Here is a 17,644-nt window from a genome sequence, read left to right on the forward strand (position 1 = left end):
CGCTGTAAATGTTGCACCAGTGTGGTACAATCTTGGTGCAACATCCATTGCAACTCACAGTCAATCATCACCGCACAACATTTGCAGATTGAACACCATGAGCAGAGCACTCACAACGCTGCGCCAGCGCGGTATGTTGGCCGCACTGACGCACCAGGAGGCTGGTACGTCTATCGACAAGCTGCTGATGAACTCGCGTGCGCCTGCAGTGTATTGCGGCTTCGATCCAACGGCCGATTCATTGCATCTGGGCAATTTGCTGCAAGGCATCGCATTGCGCCACTTCCAGCGTGCAGGAGTGCGACCCATTCTGCTGGTGGGCGGGGCCACGGGCATGATTGGGGACCCGAGTGGCAAGTCGGAAGAGCGAGTACTGCTGTCAGACGACATGGTACTGCACAATGCGCAGGAGATCGCTAAGGGACTATCGCCTGTGTTGGATTTTGATGACCCGAAGACTGGTGCTATCATCTGCAATAATGCCGAGTGGCACACGCAGATGTCGGCGGTCACGTGGATGCGGGACATCGGCCGGTGCGTTGTGGCGGCAGTTGTAGTTGTGTGTATCGTTGTGGTGAAGACTGATATGGTGTTTCCTTTGTTGCAGTCACTTCCGTGTAAACGCGATGCTGCAGCGCGAAAGCGTGAAGAAACGTCTAGAGACGGACCAAGGCATCAGCTTCCTCGAGTTTTCGTACCAGCTCTTCCAGGCCTACGACTTCCTGCATCTATACAGGAACTACGGCTGTGTCGCGCAGATTGGAGGCAGCGACCAATGGGGCAATATTGCCTCGGGCATTGAACTTGTTCGCAAAAGCACAGGCGAGGTAAACCGCAGCATCCATGATATCCCAGTTTTGCTGCGTTAATACTTACTTTGCACGCAATAACAGGAAGTTTTTGGAGCGACGTTGGCACTGCTGACGACGGCTACTGGAGAGAAATACGGCAAGTCCGCTGGCAACGCCATTTGGCTGGATGCAGAGAAGACGTCGGTGGTAAGTGTACACTTATTCATGGGGGCAGAGGCCTGTTGTGACTAATATTTATGCTTTGTGGACCGCTAGTTTGACTTTTACCAGTTCTTCCTGCGCTCCGATGACCGCGATGTCGAGAAACTGTTCAAAAGCTTCACGTTCCGAGAGGTGGATGAGATCCGCGACATCGTGGCTGAGCACGAGAAGGCCCCCGAAAAGCGTGCTGCTCAGAAGGTTCTGGCGGAGGATATCACCGTGATGATGCACGGTCAAGAAGGTCTCAAGGCTGCATTGGATGCCACAGAGCTGCTTTTCGGGAAGAAACAAGGTCCTCTGACTGCTGAAGAGATGCTCCAAATGGCTGGAGACGCACCCATGACAATTCTTTCGCGCACTGATGTCGTCGATCAGTCATTGGTGGATCTTGCTGTACGAATTGGCGCGGTAAAGTCGAAAGGTGAGCATCTTTTCATTCTGCTAGATGGATACTAGTGGATCTGACTTTGTCTTTATTGTGCCTACGTAGCTGAGTGCAGGCGTCTGATAAAGGGTGGTGGCGTTTACCTTAACAATGAGCGCGTTGAGTCCGAGGCGTTGCGTGTCGAGCCATCGAATCTTCTCGATGATAAGGTATTGATGGTTCGCGTTGGCCGACGAAACAACTTCATCGTCCAGGTGGAATAGAGCAAGCAATGATGGCCATTGGTCCCGGATGATTCGTCACTATGGATAAAACAATCGAGAGCATAACGGTACCTTCGTAACAGTATTCGTCATGTTGCCTGAAGCCTGCTACATGCTCCGCTAATCGCTCTTGGGTTCAAATTTGCCTTGCCTTTAGCGCAGTGGCGTGTGCTGTGCGCGAAGGAGCATCCTCAAGATGTCAGAGGCTCGCACAGCCCCCACCATTAAACCGTCTTGGCGCTTGATAATAACGCGTCTTGTTTGTTTGTCGATCATCTTCCGGATCACTTTTGCGATAGAGGTATCAGGAGAAACAGTGCAAGCAGGCGACAACGCTGTTGTGTTTGCAGTCACAGCTCGGAGAAGAGGGCCTGGCTCGCCAACTTTTTCGCTTAAAGCAGTGAAGGAGGCAGTGAACAAATCCCGAAATGTGCTGGTACTGCGAATGGGAAAACCAGAACAATTGTTATCAAGCTGAGACCATTAAAGCTCGCGACAAAGTGATCAGTACCTGAGTATCCTCTCAGCATCACTATCACTCGTCTCCACCAAAATTCCTGACAGCATTCGCGATGCCATATCTACTAGAGCCTCACACACTGACGCAGACGCGGACACTGGATTAATTTTCGCTGGAGCGTAGAAAAACTGGGGAAAGGCGGCTACAGCATAACGCTCCTGGCCATCTGAATTTGTCAAGAACTGATAGCGTGAGCGGAGAAAGTTTTGGTAAAGCTATGCAGTCTTACTCAAGAGTGTCAAGTCTTCGTCGAGCCACGCCAGCATGTCGTGGACAGTCAGACATCCAAGCACAGCTTCAGGGTCGGAGCTGTAGTTCTGAGCCACTGCCAAGGAACTTTCACCACAAGCAAAACGCAGCAAAACACTGAAAAATGCTTCGTCATCGCGAATGATGCTCAACAAAGGAGCTCGCTCTGTGAAGTGAAAGCGCACAACATCACGTAGTGGTGCAGTACCAAACTGTCGGATAGCCTCCTCTGCACGAGTTCGGGTGTGCTCGTACGGTTTGGCTGTGGACGATTGAAAACCAGGAGCAAGAAAGTGGAGAAAGTATCTGTGAAAAATGCAATACATTGTAGAGAGAACGTCAATCCTGGTCATACAACTCGGACTAGATGTTGCTGTACGTACAAGAGCAATTTTTCGGTGGAAACAAGTCCAATCAGTCGGCACGTCTCTGACTGAGTGGAGTCTGAAGATTCAACTACCAAAATGTGTTGAGTATCCACTCGGACCATTTTTTTCAGCGCATGAGCGCAGGTTTCGCTTGCCCGTATCTGGAGTAGCTCGGGCTTCTGCCAAAAACTGCCGTAGTCTGCAGCCTAGTCAAACAAAACGTTAGTTTGGATATCAAATGATTTCCGCTTCTATCTTCTCCCTACCTTCAAGTCCCACAATAACGAAGCTCGAGGAAGTGCTGCTGAAGACATGCTACGCGCAATCGATTTTAACCGTGCAGAGTTGCTATCGCCTCCTTGATGCACGGGCAATTGCTGACTATGAATTTTACGTTCACGTCGGTGTAGTTTCTCCTGGCGTCGCGAAGTTGAAAACGCTGCAGATGGAATAACAAGGCAGATCAACATTTGCAGCATTTAAGAGCACGTAACGGAAACCCTCACCTTCAGTGAGCGTGTGAACACTGTGCAGCATTCCACTGATTTGAGGGTTTGTAAGGCAAACGTCATACAACTCTCGCATTGTTATTAACTTCCCCGGGTCGTCGCTCCAGAATGCCTTCTACTCCATCAGAATTTATCAATGCAAGTCTTTCATGGTTTAATGCGGTGGAGCATGGTCACGTACCTCTACACTCGTTATCACACTGCCCGAAATGGAATCAGCGAGCTGGAAAACTACCTCAACACTTGTGAAAAAGTCTTTTAGCAGCGAGCTCTTCGCCTCCGATGTGAGCTCTCCTGCAATATCCGCGTACAGCCGCAAGATGAAATCAACTTTCGAGTGGAGGTCTGCTTTCATAAGCAACGCCACCGCACAAAACACGCGATGTGTGCACACAGTAGCCTCGGCTTTAGGCTTCGTGTCTGCAGCAACTATTTTCCCATGATGAAAGAATCGAAAGTGAGGTTCCGGATCCGCTACCAGCATCCCAAATACTTCTTCGAACTGTGTCAACTGGATATGCCGCGGATATGCTGGCTTCGGGGCATCTAAGCATGAAGCAGGAGTGTGGTTCTGGTCATCGTACGTACCCAAGGAGCCTCGAAAGATATGTGCACATTCATTCACCGTCTTCCTCGAATGGTCAACGTATTCACCTAGCAGTTGTTGGTGCTGCGGATCTGATAAATTATAAGAAGTCAAAGCTGCGCCCATGACTGGTTGTGTGCACTCGCCACCTCTTCGTCCTAACGGGCGTTTCGTTCTGCTATCTTTAGACGCGCTTTAACTTCAACATCGAGATTAGAGCCACCAGTTCTCCAGCCCTCATTTTACATCACTGGACGGCATGGAGACGAGTCCACTCCTGGGGAAATCTTTTGGAAGATTTAAGGAGCCCCCAGCCTGGAATGACTTTGTGGACCTCTCTTCGATGGCAGCTCAAGTGAGCATGGCCACATTGGCGCGAGCAGCGCTTTTGTCAATCGACGCTGTGTTTCTAGGTCACCTGGGCGTTAAGGAGCTAGCAGCCGCATCGCTAGCTCAGCTATGGACGAGTCCTGCCTTGTACTGTGTATGGGCCTCCGCCTCGGCACTCAACACGGTTCGTTTACATATTTCAGGTTAATACTTGCAGTAATACTAACTGTGGCTTGATCAGTTGTGCGGCCAGTCGTGGGGTGCAGGAAACCGAGAGCTCACAGGCATCTGGCTGCAATTTGGAGTCGTGATCACGACGTTGCTTTCGATTCCGGTCGCGATCTGGTACTGGTGCGTTGGCTACGTCCTCGAGTATTCTACAGATGACCAGGAACTTATCGCTCTCGCCACCACATTTTCGCGCGTGATCTCCGGGTCAATCCTCCCTTCTCTTCTCTACTGTTGCCTCAGGTTCGACCTCGCATGAATTGAATGATGGATACTAGTATTGCTAGCTTTGGTTGACTAATTCACACCCACTTTCCAACAGGCAATACTTACAAGCGATGGGGATTCTGCTGCCCACTACCGTGGTCGGAGTGGTCTCGATTTTCGTGGCTATTGGGAGTAACTATGTTCTTATCTATGGCATTGGCTCATGGCATGGCTTGGGCTTTATCGGATCTCCCATCGCTACAGTGGTGGCATCCTGGTTCCAGCCATTCGCGCTCTTCAGCTACGCTATCCTTTACAAACATTATCATCACCGCGCCTGGTATGGCTGGAACGTCCACGCGCTCACGCTTAACCGACTGCGATCTTATCTCAGAGTCGCTGGGCCCATTTCCAGCAACAGCTTCGTGTCGAATTTAGCCAGTGCGCTGGTCGCTCTGGTAGCAGCGAGACTTGGTGCTCGAGTTATTGCTGCCAATGCTGTCATATCGGGTCTGTGGGGTCTGCTCTGGGCGCTTTTCTGGGGTTACGGCTGTGCTACGCAGGTCCGCGTCGCCAACTACTTAGGTGCCGGCAAACCGGATTTGGCGCGCCGTATCACAGGTCTTGGCTTCATTTGTACGATGGTTGTCGTGGTGTTTATCGCGACAGTCACCAGTCTCATGGACCAGCACATTATAGCACTGTACACGACGGATACCGACCTTCTAACCACTTGCAAGCTTGTGCTGCCCATTTTCGTCGTCGCTTGTGCCTTCGAGGCCGTGGAGATTCTCGGTGCTGGAGCTCTGACTGGAATGAGGTACGTGCTACTACTGGACGGGGTTTTGTTCTTGTCAGTCGCTAACCTCGCTTTCTTTGGTGTCCAGCCAAGTGCACACTGTATTCTGGACTAGTGCTATCGCCACATGGTTCATCAATCTGCCGGTGGCCTACGTTGGCGGCATCACGATGGGCTACGGCTTCCCCGCGCTCTGGGTGGGTGTGTTGAGCATGGAACTCTTCAAAGTGAGTAGCTACACGCTGGCACTTGCGCACGTACGCTGGAGCGACGTGGCAGAACGCGTCAAGGCGGCGGCGGAGGCTGCACCCGAGATGGAACAAAGCACGGCGCAGCTCGTGGCGGCCGCAGCTGACATCCAGCCTATCACGCCTCCTACAACGCCGACACTCATGGCCTCGGCCTTTGAGCGCAATCGTCGCCTGCCTAATGAGGTCCTACCACGCCGCATGCTCCGCACTGTATCCCTTCGTTAAGTGATCCCGTCAAGTTGAAGCGAAGATGCTGAGCTGCATTCGATTGGCTAAGTCTATAACTAAAATATTTACCCCTTTTTTTCATTCGATTGGTTAAAATGAATGTGTAGTGAGGAGATTGGTTGATATCAAAGGCGACCACCAAGGCAGCAGTAGCAGTCATGGGTGACGCCAATGGAGAGGCCCCGCTGGGCATATGGGCGCAGCGCAAGGAAGCGCGGCGTAATATGTACGCGACCAGCACGGACCAGGTGCGCGTACACCGGCGTGGACTGGGGTCGTCGTCTTCCTCGAGCGCCGCTGCGATGTGCCAGAAGTGTCTGCGACCAGGACATTGGACGTACGAATGCAAGAACGAGGCCGTATACGTGCAACGGCCGTCGCGCTCGCAGCAGCTGCGGAACCCCAAGCTGCGCCAGCCTTTCAACAAGGATAAACCCCCGGAGTTGCTGGATAAAGAGCATCAAAAGGCCGAGAAGGGAAAGAAGCTCAAGCTCAAGCTCAAGGACAAAGCCAAAGCCAAGAAAAAATCGAAGACCAGCTCGCGATGTGAGCGGCGCCGTAGCGTCAGTAGCAGTGGCAGCAGCAGTGGCAGTGATTCATCTTCATTGGATTCGTCATCTTCTGACTCGGACAGCTCGGACTCGGACTCGTCCAGTGACAGCTCTTCTTCGTCGTCTGGGTCAGACTCGGACTCGTCGGGTAGTGACAGCGACGGCTCGGCGTCCTCGTCAAATAGTGACCGTAGCTCACGGAGAAGACACCGCTCCAAGCGTCGACGTAGGGACTAGATGCATCGTGTTTGATGTAGGCGCGATCTTTGCGGCCTGAACAGAGTCATACACAGCATGTGATCACGAGGATCCAGACACTTTTCTAACTTTTTCTCACGTGTTTCTTATTATTGTTTGGCTTGCTGTTGAGGTGGACGCAGGCTCAAATCTAGCACTTCACCAAGGTCAACTTCGCCACCGCTATAGAAGATCGCGCCTGCTTGTCGTCCTGTGCTCACCATCAGTCACCATCGTCAATTGCCGTTCGATCGCTCTGTTTACCACGAAGAGCCGACCTCGGACTTGGTCTTGACGAACTGCGCGTAGTCCCATTTGGTGTCCATCTTGACAGGTTCCGGAATGGTGACGCCGTCAGCCGTGACCTTGGCGAACTGGACACGATTGATTGTGCGGCAGTCGCGGTAGAAGCATACACGCATGCAATCCTCGAGCAGCTTGCGCGCGTCAGTCTCCTCCATGTCAGGCCGCCAGTGTTTGCGCAGCAGCGGCATGCCGAGGTGGTGGCCGAAACCCGTAGCGATGTAGTCGCCCTCGAAAGCCAGACCGATCATGGTGACCTGGCCCAGGAAGGGCTTGCCCGTTTCCGGGTTGAGGCCGCCCACCACGACGGTGTTCCATAGCGGGTCAAATTTATTGCGGCGGTGGTAGAGTAGACGCTGCAGGTAGTGGTAGATCTCGGGCGCTGTGGTGTCGCATCCATCGTCCTGGTTAAAGTCGTACACTTCCAGCTCGTCCATCTTGTCCTTGATGAACTGAAAGTCACTGAAGTCGCCACCCGCGCCTAGCAGCGTCGTGTTGTGCACTGCCGTGAGTCGGCGCTGGTCCGTAAAGCGCGCCAGCGATCCGTACGATCCCAGAGTGTCCGCCGCCATCATTACACCGCCCTTGTACTTCAGTGCAATCACCGACGTGCCCGTCACGATGGGCGACTGCGTGCGCTGTCGGGAGTCCATGTCTGCTGTACCTCTTCCTTCTTCGTCTGTAGCAGCGATCTTTGAATCCCCCTCAGCACTTCCTAGCTTGGTATTGGTCTAAAATCCATTCCGATTTTGACCAATGAAAGGTTTGGAAATGTGTTTTATTTCTCTTTCATCACTGTAGGGTGCATTACGTGTCAAACTTGTCAACCTCTTCAACTCGATCTTCTAGAATCCGCATTCGTGAACTTGCAGTGAAAAGCATACAATCAGAATGAACGTCAAGACGATCGTGGCGCTGCTGTCGGCAGTGCTGCTGCCCATGGTTGCGCTCGCTGACGACGCGGCTGCCACTCAAGAGCAGCAGGACGCTGACGCGCAAGCAGCCGCTCAACAGGCGGCGGAGACGCGCGAGCAGCAAGTACAGGAGCTGACCAAGAGCGCGCTATTCGCCGAGACGTTCGAGATCGAGGAGCTGTTCGACGGTTCGCGCTGGTTCAAGAGTACGCAGGATAAGTACACGAACCAGGATGTGACCCTCGAAGAGGTGACGCTGGAAACGGCGCACCTTACACCCGACCGCGGCCTCGTGCTGGACAAACCAGCGCGTCACTACGGCCTGGCCGTGAAGCTGGATGAGCCGCTGCAAGTGGACGGCAGCGAGGCCAAGAAGGAGATGGTGGTGCAGTACGAGGTGAAGCTGCAGAAAGGTCTGGACTGCGGCGGTGCTTACGTAAAGTTACTGCGTCAAGACGAGGAGAACCAGGACTACTCGGCCTTCAGTGACTCGACGCCCTTCGTGCTCATGTTCGGCCCCGACAAGTGCGGCTCGAGCGACAAAGTGCACCTTATCTTCCAGCACAAGAACCCCGTGTCTGGCGAGTATGAGGAGAAGCACATGATGGAGGCGCCTGGTATCAAGAGCGACAAGGACACGCACCTCTACACGGCAGTGATCCGCGATGACAACACGTTCGAGGTGTTCGTGGACCAGAAGTCGGTCAAGAGTGGCAGTTTATTGGAGAGTTTCCTGCCTCCCGTGATCCCTGAGAAGGAGATCGACGACCCCGAAGACTCCAAGCCTGACGATTGGGTCGACGAGAAGCAGATCCGCGACCCGAACGCCGTCAAGCCTGACGACTGGGATGAAGATGCACCCGCGCGTATCCCGGACGAAGATGCCGTCAAGCCTGACGACTGGCTGGACGACGAACCGGCTGTGATTGATGACCCGAATGTGGTTAAACCCGAGGACTGGGACGATGAGGACGACGGAGAGTTTGTTGTACCTCAGATCCCCAACCCGAAGTGCGCTGAAGTATCTGGCTGTGGCGAGTGGAAACGACCCACGAAGGCCAATCCGGCGTACAAGGGCAAGTTCTACGCTCCGTACATCCCGAATCCGGCCTATAAGGGCGAGTGGAAGCCGCGCAAGATCCCGAATCCGAATTATTTTGAAGATGAGCACCCGGCGCGTCTGGACCCCATCGGTGCACTTGCTGTGGAGGTGTGGACCATGACGGATGGCATTACGTTCGACAATTTCTGGCTCGGTAACGACTTGAAGAAGGCGCAGGAGTTTGCGGAGCTCACGTGGGCTCCCAAGCACGCGGTCGAAGTCGAAGCGAAGCAGAAGGCCAAGAAGGATGACAAGGGCAGCGAGGAGAGCGGGATCATGAAGACGCTCAATGCGCTGGCGATGGACTTTGCTACATACGCCGATGCGAACCCTGTGATCGCTCTCGGATCGGTGGCTGGTGTTTCCGTTCTGGTCACTATTGCCCTGTTCTTCCTGTGCTGCGCATCCGGCGCTTCTAAGCCCGAGGCGATTGAGAAAAAGTCGGATAGCGGATCTGAAGACGATGAAGAGGAGGATGCGAAGGCAGTGGACAGTGACGAGAAGGAGAAGACAGTGCGACAGCGCAAGAAAGCCCCCAAGGTCGATTAGACTGGATCGCCTCTTGCGGTAACAAGTACTCAATTGAAACTTGTCCACTCGTTGTGAAGTGAGGGAGGGGGTCTGTCTGGGACGGAGATCTAACGTTGCGCATGCATAGTGGCGGCAAGTGGCAAGCAAGGATGCTGTGGATTAAGGGCGTTACGTTGTCGCCGAATAAGCTAAGATTGATCTAGTGGCTGGTAGACTGTCTGCTTGTGTCGCTGGGTTCATTCACGATGAACCCAAAGTTACTTGTAACGGAACCCTTGAGAGGATGTATCCAGTTAGAATTCTGATCTCTTACCCAAGTCGAAGAATCTTTATTCTCTATCTTTGCACTTTTCATTTGACACCCTGGAGAGCACTTGGTCCACCAGTACCTGTGAATGACCGGCAACGCTTCGTGGCTGTTGGATATCGTATGCGGCTTGGATGGCGATGCCGAGGCAGCAGATATTATCAATGACCTCCTTAGTCGTGGAATGAAAGAGAATGTGAACCACAGTGACGACGAAGGAATATCCGTTCTAGCTCACGCGTCGATAAAAGTCTTCATAAAAGTTGTCGAGTTACTCCTTAGGCTTGGAGTTAACGAGAACCAACGTGACAAGAATGGCAATTCTGCGTTTATATGGGCAGCAATCAAAGGCAACGCGACGATGCTCGAGGTCTTCTTGAATGCCAATGCTGGGGTAAACCAGTTTGCCTCCAATCTCGACATGAACCTCGTCAACAACAACGGAAACAGCTCTTATCGCCGCTGCAGCTCAAGGTCATACTGTTGTCGTGCAGCTGCTACTTAACGCAGGAGCAGACTTCACTATCGTCAATAGGGACGGGAAAACTGCCTACGATGCGGCGGTATCGAACAATTGCAATTAGCAACTCCTTCCACTTTTGTCTAAAAGGAAGTAAAAACTGTGTCCGATGCAGCAGAGCTGAGTCGGTTGGCACATCAAGCAAATTCGTTAAGACGACTGAGGTTATCCAGACGTACGTCGAGAACCATTTCACGGAGTCTGTCAAACAAGGAGATACGCTCTCCGTTCGACGTGTTCTGAGACCGAATGCTGACGTCCGCGTTAATGTGGATCATACCGACTGTGACGGCACTCCTTTATTGATACTCGCAGCTTCAAGGGCGGGCGTGGTGAAGACACTCGTGGACGCAGGGGCCAACGTTAACCAGAGCGATCGCAACGGCAGCACTGCATTGATCCAGGCTGCGACGAATGGTCATGCTGCGATTGTTATGATTCTATTGAACGCCAAGGCTAATGCTGACCTGGTTAAATGCGACAATGGGTGGACAGCTCTGATGGCTGCTGCTCATGAGGGTCACCATAAGATTGTAAGCATACTGGTGCGTTATGGTGCCCCCCTCGATCTCGTTTGCCATAACGATAACACAGCCTTGATGCACGCCATGTCCAATGGCCATGGGGATATTGCTTTAGTGCTACTTAATGCAGGAGCCGATTTTTCGATTGTCAACAAACAAGGAAAAACTGCGCGCGCTGTAGCAAGATCGAACAATCACTCCGAAGCAGCAAGAGTTCTTGAGTCTTTCACAACAGATCCACATTTTTTCGAGTACGTGAAAAGCGGTGATATCCACGCTGTCCAGCAATGTGTTACCTACAACCTCAATATCCGCGATACTGTCGGAGCAACGCCAATACTCGCCGCTGCAACACAACCAAGTAGCGATTCTGAAACTCCTGGTATATGAGGGTGCAAGTGTCGATGATCGAGACGACTCTGGTTGTACGGCGCTGCACTTCGCTGCACTAAATGGGAATATGGCCGCCTTGGAGTTCCTACTAGATCACCACGTTAACCCGGATGTGATTGATGCTGCTGGGTTGCGGCCGGTAGATTTTGGAGCCTTGGCAGGTCTAGTGGAGGTGGTCCGGAGGCTGCATCGTCGGGAAGCAGACTTGTGTTACTCGAGTCTCGATGGTCGTACACTTCTGCATCACGCAGCAGCGAGTTCGGGCCCCGGGGCCATCGAAGTGGTCGAGTATTTGCTTCATGAACCTGTCATAGTGGATGCAATCGACAAGTTCGGGTGGACGCCTGTACACGTCGCAGTCAATAGCGGAAACTTGTCGATTGTTGAAAGACTGCTTGTGGATGGAACGAACGTGAATCAGCTTACTCGACTAGATTACGCTGCAAAAAGAGATACTATCCAAACGTGGTCGCCGCTACACTTAGCAGTACGGGCCAACCATAACGAAATTGTCGACCTGCTCTTATCTCATTCGGATATTCAAGTGAATGTACGAGGGCAAGACACCACTGTTGCATGCAGTGTTACTCGAAAACTACGCGTTTGTTCAAGTATTGATCGAAGCAGGAACCGACGTCAATATCTACGACCAGGATGGCCACACGCCACTTTTTGTTGCGTCACAAGTCCAATCTGAGAACCTGGTGAAGGTATTGCTGGAGAACGGGGCTCGAGTGGACTCAGTTACCTCATGTGGTGACACTCCTCTCTCAATCTGCTGCTCTGACAGCATTCGCTCTGTTCTAGAGCTGTACAAATCAAGTCAACAATTCTACGACCGCTGTCTCGCATTGTTGGAAAAACCAAGTGATACCATCTCATGCAATGAACTAACAGCTCTAGTTCCACTGATCACGTCGGTCTACGATTTGAGGATGCTGTTGACGTTTGCGTCGAGGATGGAGGACATTTCTTCAGAGAGGTCAAGATCTCAAGTGAGAGAGCTAATTCAGAGTGCGGTCGATCACATTCTCTCCAACAAGCTGGTCCTAGACGATCATGCTTGCGTCTTCTTCCACCACGTACGCAAGCACTGTTCAAAGATGAATCTGGTATCTCCCGATCAGTGTATGTTGTGGAAGCTCAAGGCTGACAAAGTCAACATGGAGAGTGCTGGGTGGGTAGTCGAGCTGAAAAAACAAGTTCATCGGAACAACTGGCGTCTGGATATCCACGATCAGCACATTTCGATGATAACAGAAAGTATGAAGGAGATCCATTCCATGGTGATGGAGAACCGCCAAGTCATTCAAGAGGTGACAAACTCGGTTAACAACGCTCCAAGATCAAGTGACAAAACACACCAAAGTGATCACTAACCTCGTATCCTACGCACGAGCTCTCACTGACCAAATCAGTTCATTCCAAAGGCGGTTGGAACTGGGGGAGTCAACGATTATTGGCATCAAACGACAACTTGAGCACAGCGACTCGAATATTCAAGCAATTGTATCGAGCCTCTGTGCATTTCACCGACGACTGGGCAACCATGAGGCACACATTTGTACCATTGCGTCGAGTCTCGACTTGTTCCGGAAGGCTTACGTACAGCGGTTGGAGCAGGAAAAGAGAGTGCAGCATTTGAAGATGGGTTGTAACATCATTACGTCGCTGGTGGGGTTTGCGTTCGCGCCGATACTAAACGGGGCCGTTGGCACGTTAATTGATTTAGCGAACCCAGTCAAAATTTTCAACGAGGTGTACGAGGACGGGGATATTGTCAAGTTCCTGGCTGGAGACGCAGCCACTGGTACTTTGAAGTCAGTTGTCCAGTAGCAGCTGGAGAAACTTGTGATTCCAAGCGACGAGTTTGAAACTGCACTACGACAAAATATTCTGCTCCAACACCCCGAATTGGTCTGTCAATGCGAAGAACAAGGACTCGCTGTGAATCTCGAGTTCGCCGACGTTAGCGAGGCACAAGCTCTAATTAAGAACATGGAGATCGAAGAACAAGACATGTCATCCATGGTGAAGGAATTGGAAGCGATAGAACGGAACTTTCGCAGAGAAAAGAATGAGCTTCCCGACGTACTCGGCGAACTGCCTGAAGTCTTGAAAGCTCAGACCGATAGCCAATTCTTAACTATTCTCGATTATGATAGATCTTCAGAAAGTGTACCTGTGTACATCAGTCCAGAAACGTTGGTACCTCTTGCACTCCTAATCCATGATCAGCCACTTGCTGTTTTTCGAGTATCGGCCTCGCAGGAGGAACAGCAAGGACAAGAGTCGATTGCTTCGAATCAAAACGAAAATCCAGAAGACAGAGACGTTGTGCTAAAGGACTCTACTGTATATGCAGACGGCATTGAGAATTTCCCGTATCACTTTGCAGTACATTCCAGCGATGGGTCACTTGCCGTGTTTCTCGATCTCTTGGATGGATTGGACAATAATGAAGACCCCAACTCCATCATGCCACTTCGAGTATCAAAATACTCCACTAGCCGTGAATCTGTATGTGCGGCTGAATACGCCTACCTACTCGGGTATCAAAAGGTTGGTGACAGTCTTGCAACTCGAATGGTGGGCAAGCCACCATCACTAGCAAAGTCATTGACCCCGACAAGGGTTAAGTTGTTGGGAGATATCAACTCCTTTCCTTACGTTTATGCGGTACAGACAAGTGAAGGATCAGTTGACGACTGCGAGGAATTACTGGAGGTCGTGGACAACGATGTGGACAAAATTGATGCCCGAATCGAGGTGGAGGTGATGCTAGAGATCGAATCCACGACCGTGTCGTGGTCGGCGGTGGAGTATGCCTGTCATCTGGGCTACGTGGACATCGTGAAGCACTTATTGTTGAAGTAAAAGGTTCAAACGCCAATACCGAAGATCGAGATGCTTCAGCGCGCTCGAACGCGATCAAAGGAGCTTGGCCAAAGGTGAGTACATGTATTAATGCTGTGTTAACAATACGAACATTGATTAGCCATTAAGTACGTCGACGCACGGCTCCGAAGCCCCTTTTTAACGTTGGTTAGTCTCCCAGTTCTTTGCCTGGTAGACAGGTGCAGTCGACTTGGGTAGTGCAGGGTTGCCCAGGATAATGTCGGCAGCCTTCTCCGCCATCATGATCACCGGTCCATTGAGGTTTCCACTAACAATGTTGGGCATGATAGACGCGTCCACGATACGTAGGCCTTCCATGCCGTGTACGCGAGTCTCAGAGTCAACCGCAGTGTTTTCGCCCTCGCCCATGCGAGCAGTACACGACGGGTGGTAGACTGTACCAGCGTTTTGCCGCACCCAAGCGTCGATCTCTTCGTCTGTCTGGGCACTGTCCGAAGGTGACAATGCGTCACCACGGAACTCGTCAAAGGCCTTCTGCTTGAAGATTTCGCGAGTGAGTTTAACACCGTTGCGGATGTCCACAATGTCCTCGTGTGTGTCGAGGTAGTTCGGCTCCATGATCGGGTGTTGGCGCGGATTCTTGCTGCGGAGTTTGATGTAACCACGGCTAGTTGCTCGCATCGTCGAGCAGTGGCCAGTCATAACGTGACCAGCACGAACGTGAAGTCCCTCATCGATAGATCCCGGCAAGAAGTGATACTGCAGATCCGGGTGGGTTTTACCAGGAGCCCTATAATTAATAAATGTTAGTACAAAGGTGATCATCAAATAATACACGTAGAGGGTGTTTAACTTACGTTCGAATGAAGCCACCAGCTTCAATTTGTGAAGAGGATCCGGGGCCGGTTTGCGACGTCAGCCATTCGAGAGCGATCGCGACCATCTTATGAGGGAAGCGCCACGTCGCGTTGTACAGAGTGATGGGCTTTTTGCACTCGAAGTGGAGATACGTGCCAAGGTGGTCCTCCATGTTCTTGCCGATTGCTGGAAGATGGTGAACGAGAGGGATGTTCATTTCCTTCAAGTGCTCTGCGTCACCAACACCAGACAACATGAGCAGCTGCGGAGTGTTGATTGCTCCACTCGAGAGGACGATCTCCTTTGCCGTTCGGATCTGTGAGACGGTCTTGGACTTGTTGTCCTCGACTTCGATACCCACAGCCTTTTTGCCTTCGAAAATGACCTTATTCACGAACGTATCGGTGATCACAGTCAAGTTCTTGCGATCCATTGCCGGGTGTAGGTAACCAGCAGCAGCACTCCACCGCTTACCCTTGTGGATCGTCATGTCCATCCAGCCGAGTCCTTCTTGCTGGTATCCATTCATGTCCTCTGCTTCTGGATATCCGGCTTGGACACCGGCATCAATGAACGCTTGGAAAAGAGGCTGCGCTTTGTCCTGCGTCTTCCTCGTCACACGTATTGGACCGTTACCACCACGGTAATCGTCCTCTCCAAGATCGTGGGTCGTTGATTTCTTGAAGTACGGCAGGCAGTCCGCGTAGCTCCAGCCCTTGGCACCACTCTTCTCCCAATCGTCGAAGTCGAAGGCGTGTCCACGGTTGTAGACCATCGCATTGATAGAGGACGAACCTCCAAGTACACGTCCTCGAGGCCACGGGATACGGCGACCATCCAAGTTCTTCTGGGGCTCAGTGTAGTAGTCCCAGTTGTACCGGTCGTCCGCAAGGTTGTAAGCCAGTGCAGCAGGCATGTGTATGCGAACTGAGTCCCATTTACCCACATCGCTGGGTCCAGATTCCACGAGCAGCACCTTGTTGGTCGGATCAGCGCTTAGGCGGTTGGCGAGAACGCAACCAGCAGAGCCACCGCCGACGATGACATAGTCGTATTCAGCCGATGTTGCAGAGGAACTGAGAGCGCGAGCAAAGGAAGCCTGCACCGCATGACGACCGCGAGTGACGAGGGTCTTGGATTGGAGCGAGCGACGAAGCATCTTGATGGTGTTGATAGTTGCTGCGCAGGAGGCAGCAAAATAGTGAATGAGTGAGGTCTCGCTCAGGTTTCACAAACGGAGGTCGTTGAGATTACGGTGTCTAGCAGGGACCGGTTGGAACTACAAGGTTGACACGTCATTCTTGAAGTTGTGTCGAGGGAGCTTCCAACTGCTACATACATCCGGTAGTGTAGTGGTATCTGAGTGCCGTGTGTCTGTGGGATGCGTCTGGATCCCAGACTAGAATGGCCTGGACAAAAGATCGTAGTACAAAAGGAGACTTGTCAATACAGCTTCAGGTTGGAGGATACAGCGCTTGCAATTTTCGTTACAGCCCCACAGGTTGCAGTCTGTCTGTCGGAAGCACAAAAACTTTGCCAAAAACGTACCACCGAGCGGTGGTTATATTCATGTTTAGCGGTGGTGATCGCTATATGTCCAGCTGCAGCTCAGTTGCATCGCTGAGGACAAACAGGTGATGACGACCATCCTTTTGTTAAACAACTAGCGTTTAACAAATCACTTCAGCTTCAACCACGATTTCTTGTTGGGGAAATCCGATTCGGGGTCCAAATAATTTCAAAAATACATGGGATTCGGTTTGAGGCTCCAAATTTCAAAATAATCCGTTTGGAGTCTGGTTGATTGATAAAACAACGTTAAGTTTACAATGTTTGACTAGGAGGACAGCTTTAGCTGGTTAAACACTCTAACCAATCCTATTGGAACCCTGTAGACTTTACACAATGTCAAATCGCAAATGTAGATAGTCCGCAGATTTGGCTAACTGGGCACAACTATGCGTGTAAATATAGTGACTGGTGGCCTACGCAAAGTGACGTGAAGAAGCCATGTAAGTAGATTATTTTCTGAATCAACTTCGCCTCTCAATAAACGAAAATACCATGAAAACGGTCAACTACGTCGTATGTCATACGTGGTATGCGTAAATGAAAGACTATGGGCGTGTTTTTATGCTGGGCCAAATCGCTTTGCTTCATGTAAAGCCTGAGGTAGATCGACTGCGCAGGCGTTCTTGCCCAGGTTCCAAGCAGAAAACTTCATGTGTATGGATGTTTATGCAAGAGCGTCCACGCAGTCGATCAACGGCGGGCTGTGCCATGAAGCGAAGCGATCAGGCGAAGTAATACTTCGTGTGCCCCAATGATTCCAATCTAACGGAAACAGCGGTGGCACCGCTGGCCGTCCACCTAAGTTACCAACTTGGCGGACGCCTGCCTGCGTCGCCACCTTCGAAGCTTCCTCGGAGTCGTCGTATACGTTGACGACTCCTAAGCATCCGCTGGATGCTTCGGTACCTTGGCGGCCCTTGCGGGCGCCCCAGGTCCTGACAGAGGTGGGAACATGACTCACCAATGCTCTGTCGGTCACTGCAGGGCGGCTGGCACCAATTGCCTTGCCTCGCCAGTCGATCCAAGGCTCATGTTTC

The 17,644-nt window shown here is 51.7% G+C and overlaps 12 protein-coding genes across 12 annotated transcripts; 8 read left to right on the plus strand and 4 right to left on the minus strand.

The window, feature by feature from the left end:
• Positions 1-19: 19 nt before the first annotated feature.
• Positions 20-3,076, plus strand: PPTG_15906 (tyrosine-tRNA ligase). The gene is made up of 5 exons (XM_008912666.1): positions 20-534; positions 608-827; positions 894-998; positions 1,068-1,434; positions 1,504-3,076. Exons 1-5 carry the CDS (start codon positions 98-100, stop codon positions 1,659-1,661), a joined length of 1,287 nt encoding a protein of 428 aa, XP_008910914.1. The 5' UTR covers positions 20-97; the 3' UTR covers positions 1,662-3,076.
• On the minus strand, positions 1,815-2,240 carry PPTG_23732 (hypothetical protein; the record flags this gene model as incomplete). Its single annotated transcript, XM_008912667.1, has 2 exons — positions 1,815-2,100; positions 2,173-2,240. 2 exons carry the CDS (start codon positions 2,238-2,240, stop codon positions 1,815-1,817), a joined length of 354 nt encoding a protein of 117 aa, XP_008910915.1.
• On the minus strand, positions 2,397-5,978 carry PPTG_23733 (hypothetical protein; the record flags this gene model as incomplete). Its single annotated transcript, XM_008912668.1, has 5 exons — positions 3,489-5,978; positions 3,305-3,422; positions 3,065-3,237; positions 2,814-3,004; positions 2,397-2,736 (listed from the first exon to the last, which is right to left on the minus strand). The coding sequence occupies exons 1-5, from the start codon at positions 4,017-4,019 to the stop codon at positions 2,397-2,399; spliced, it is 1,353 nt and encodes a 450-aa protein (XP_008910916.1). The 5' UTR covers positions 4,020-5,978.
• PPTG_15908 (hypothetical protein) lies at positions 4,065-6,009 on the plus strand. Its single transcript, XM_008912669.1, has 4 exons — positions 4,065-4,407; positions 4,465-4,694; positions 4,774-5,478; positions 5,546-6,009. The coding sequence occupies exons 1-4, from the start codon at positions 4,153-4,155 to the stop codon at positions 5,931-5,933; spliced, it is 1,578 nt and encodes a 525-aa protein (XP_008910917.1). The 5' UTR covers positions 4,065-4,152; the 3' UTR covers positions 5,934-6,009.
• Positions 6,010-6,094: 85 nt separating this feature from the next.
• Positions 6,095-6,724, plus strand: PPTG_15909 (hypothetical protein; the record flags this gene model as incomplete). Its single annotated transcript, XM_008912670.1, has 1 exon — positions 6,095-6,724. One exon carries the CDS (start codon positions 6,095-6,097, stop codon positions 6,722-6,724), a length of 630 nt encoding a protein of 209 aa, XP_008910918.1.
• PPTG_15910 (hypothetical protein) lies at positions 6,715-7,757 on the minus strand. The gene has a single exon (XM_008912671.1). It carries the CDS (start codon positions 7,678-7,680, stop codon positions 6,985-6,987), a length of 696 nt encoding a protein of 231 aa, XP_008910919.1. The 5' UTR covers positions 7,681-7,757; the 3' UTR covers positions 6,715-6,984.
• A 161-nt stretch (positions 7,758-7,918) lies between these two features.
• On the plus strand, positions 7,919-9,592 carry PPTG_15911 (hypothetical protein; the record flags this gene model as incomplete). Its single annotated transcript, XM_008912672.1, has 1 exon — positions 7,919-9,592. One exon carries the CDS (start codon positions 7,919-7,921, stop codon positions 9,590-9,592), a length of 1,674 nt encoding a protein of 557 aa, XP_008910920.1.
• A 377-nt stretch (positions 9,593-9,969) lies between these two features.
• PPTG_15912 (hypothetical protein) lies at positions 9,970-11,315 on the plus strand (the record flags this gene model as incomplete). The annotated part of the gene is made up of 2 exons (XM_008912673.1): positions 9,970-10,355; positions 10,520-11,315. The coding sequence occupies 2 exons, from the start codon at positions 9,970-9,972 to the stop codon at positions 11,313-11,315; spliced, it is 1,182 nt and encodes a 393-aa protein (XP_008910921.1).
• A 70-nt stretch (positions 11,316-11,385) lies between these two features.
• Positions 11,386-12,697, plus strand: PPTG_15913 (hypothetical protein; the record flags this gene model as incomplete). The annotated part of the gene is made up of 2 exons (XM_008912674.1): positions 11,386-11,868; positions 11,972-12,697. The coding sequence occupies 2 exons, from the start codon at positions 11,386-11,388 to the stop codon at positions 12,695-12,697; spliced, it is 1,209 nt and encodes a 402-aa protein (XP_008910922.1).
• Positions 12,698-12,965: 268 nt separating this feature from the next.
• Positions 12,966-13,154, plus strand: PPTG_15914 (hypothetical protein; the record flags this gene model as incomplete). The annotated part of the gene is made up of 1 exon (XM_008912675.1): positions 12,966-13,154. The coding sequence occupies one exon, from the start codon at positions 12,966-12,968 to the stop codon at positions 13,152-13,154; it is 189 nt and encodes a 62-aa protein (XP_008910923.1).
• Positions 13,155-13,316: 162 nt separating this feature from the next.
• On the plus strand, positions 13,317-14,195 carry PPTG_15915 (hypothetical protein; the record flags this gene model as incomplete). The annotated part of the gene is made up of 1 exon (XM_008912676.1): positions 13,317-14,195. The coding sequence occupies one exon, from the start codon at positions 13,317-13,319 to the stop codon at positions 14,193-14,195; it is 879 nt and encodes a 292-aa protein (XP_008910924.1).
• A 159-nt stretch (positions 14,196-14,354) lies between these two features.
• On the minus strand, positions 14,355-16,194 carry PPTG_15916 (choline dehydrogenase; the record flags this gene model as incomplete). The annotated part of the gene is made up of 2 exons (XM_008912677.1): positions 14,355-14,967; positions 15,035-16,194. 2 exons carry the CDS (start codon positions 16,192-16,194, stop codon positions 14,355-14,357), a joined length of 1,773 nt encoding a protein of 590 aa, XP_008910925.1.
• Positions 16,195-17,644: the final 1,450 nt, after the last annotated feature.

Source organism: Phytophthora parasitica (genome assembly GCF_000247585.1).
Source record: "Phytophthora parasitica INRA-310 unplaced genomic scaffold supercont2.49, whole genome shotgun sequence".
NCBI lineage: Eukaryota > Oomycota > Peronosporomycetes > Peronosporales > Peronosporaceae > Phytophthora > Phytophthora nicotianae.

Excerpts from the sequence above, each read along its gene's own strand:
- PPTG_15910 (XM_008912671.1), bottom strand. The coding sequence starts at position 7,680 with ATGGACTCCCGACAGCGCACGCAGTCGCCCATCGTGACGGGCACGTCG.
- PPTG_15908 (XM_008912669.1), top strand. The coding sequence starts at position 4,153 with ATGGAGACGAGTCCACTCCTGGGGAAATCTTTTGGAAGATTTAAGGAG. Across the intron at positions 4,408-4,464 it reads CCGCCTCGGCACTCAACACG|TTGTGCGGCCAGTCGTGGGG; the intron begins GTTCGTTTACAT and ends TGGCTTGATCAG. Across the intron at positions 5,479-5,545 it reads GGAGCTCTGACTGGAATGAG|CCAAGTGCACACTGTATTCT; the intron begins GTACGTGCTACT and ends TTTGGTGTCCAG.
- PPTG_15906 (XM_008912666.1), top strand. The coding sequence starts at position 98 with ATGAGCAGAGCACTCACAACGCTGCGCCAGCGCGGTATGTTGGCCGCA. Across the intron at positions 828-893 it reads TTCGCAAAAGCACAGGCGAG|GAAGTTTTTGGAGCGACGTT; the intron begins GTAAACCGCAGC and ends ACGCAATAACAG. Across the intron at positions 999-1,067 it reads ATGCAGAGAAGACGTCGGTG|TTTGACTTTTACCAGTTCTT; the intron begins GTAAGTGTACAC and ends GTGGACCGCTAG.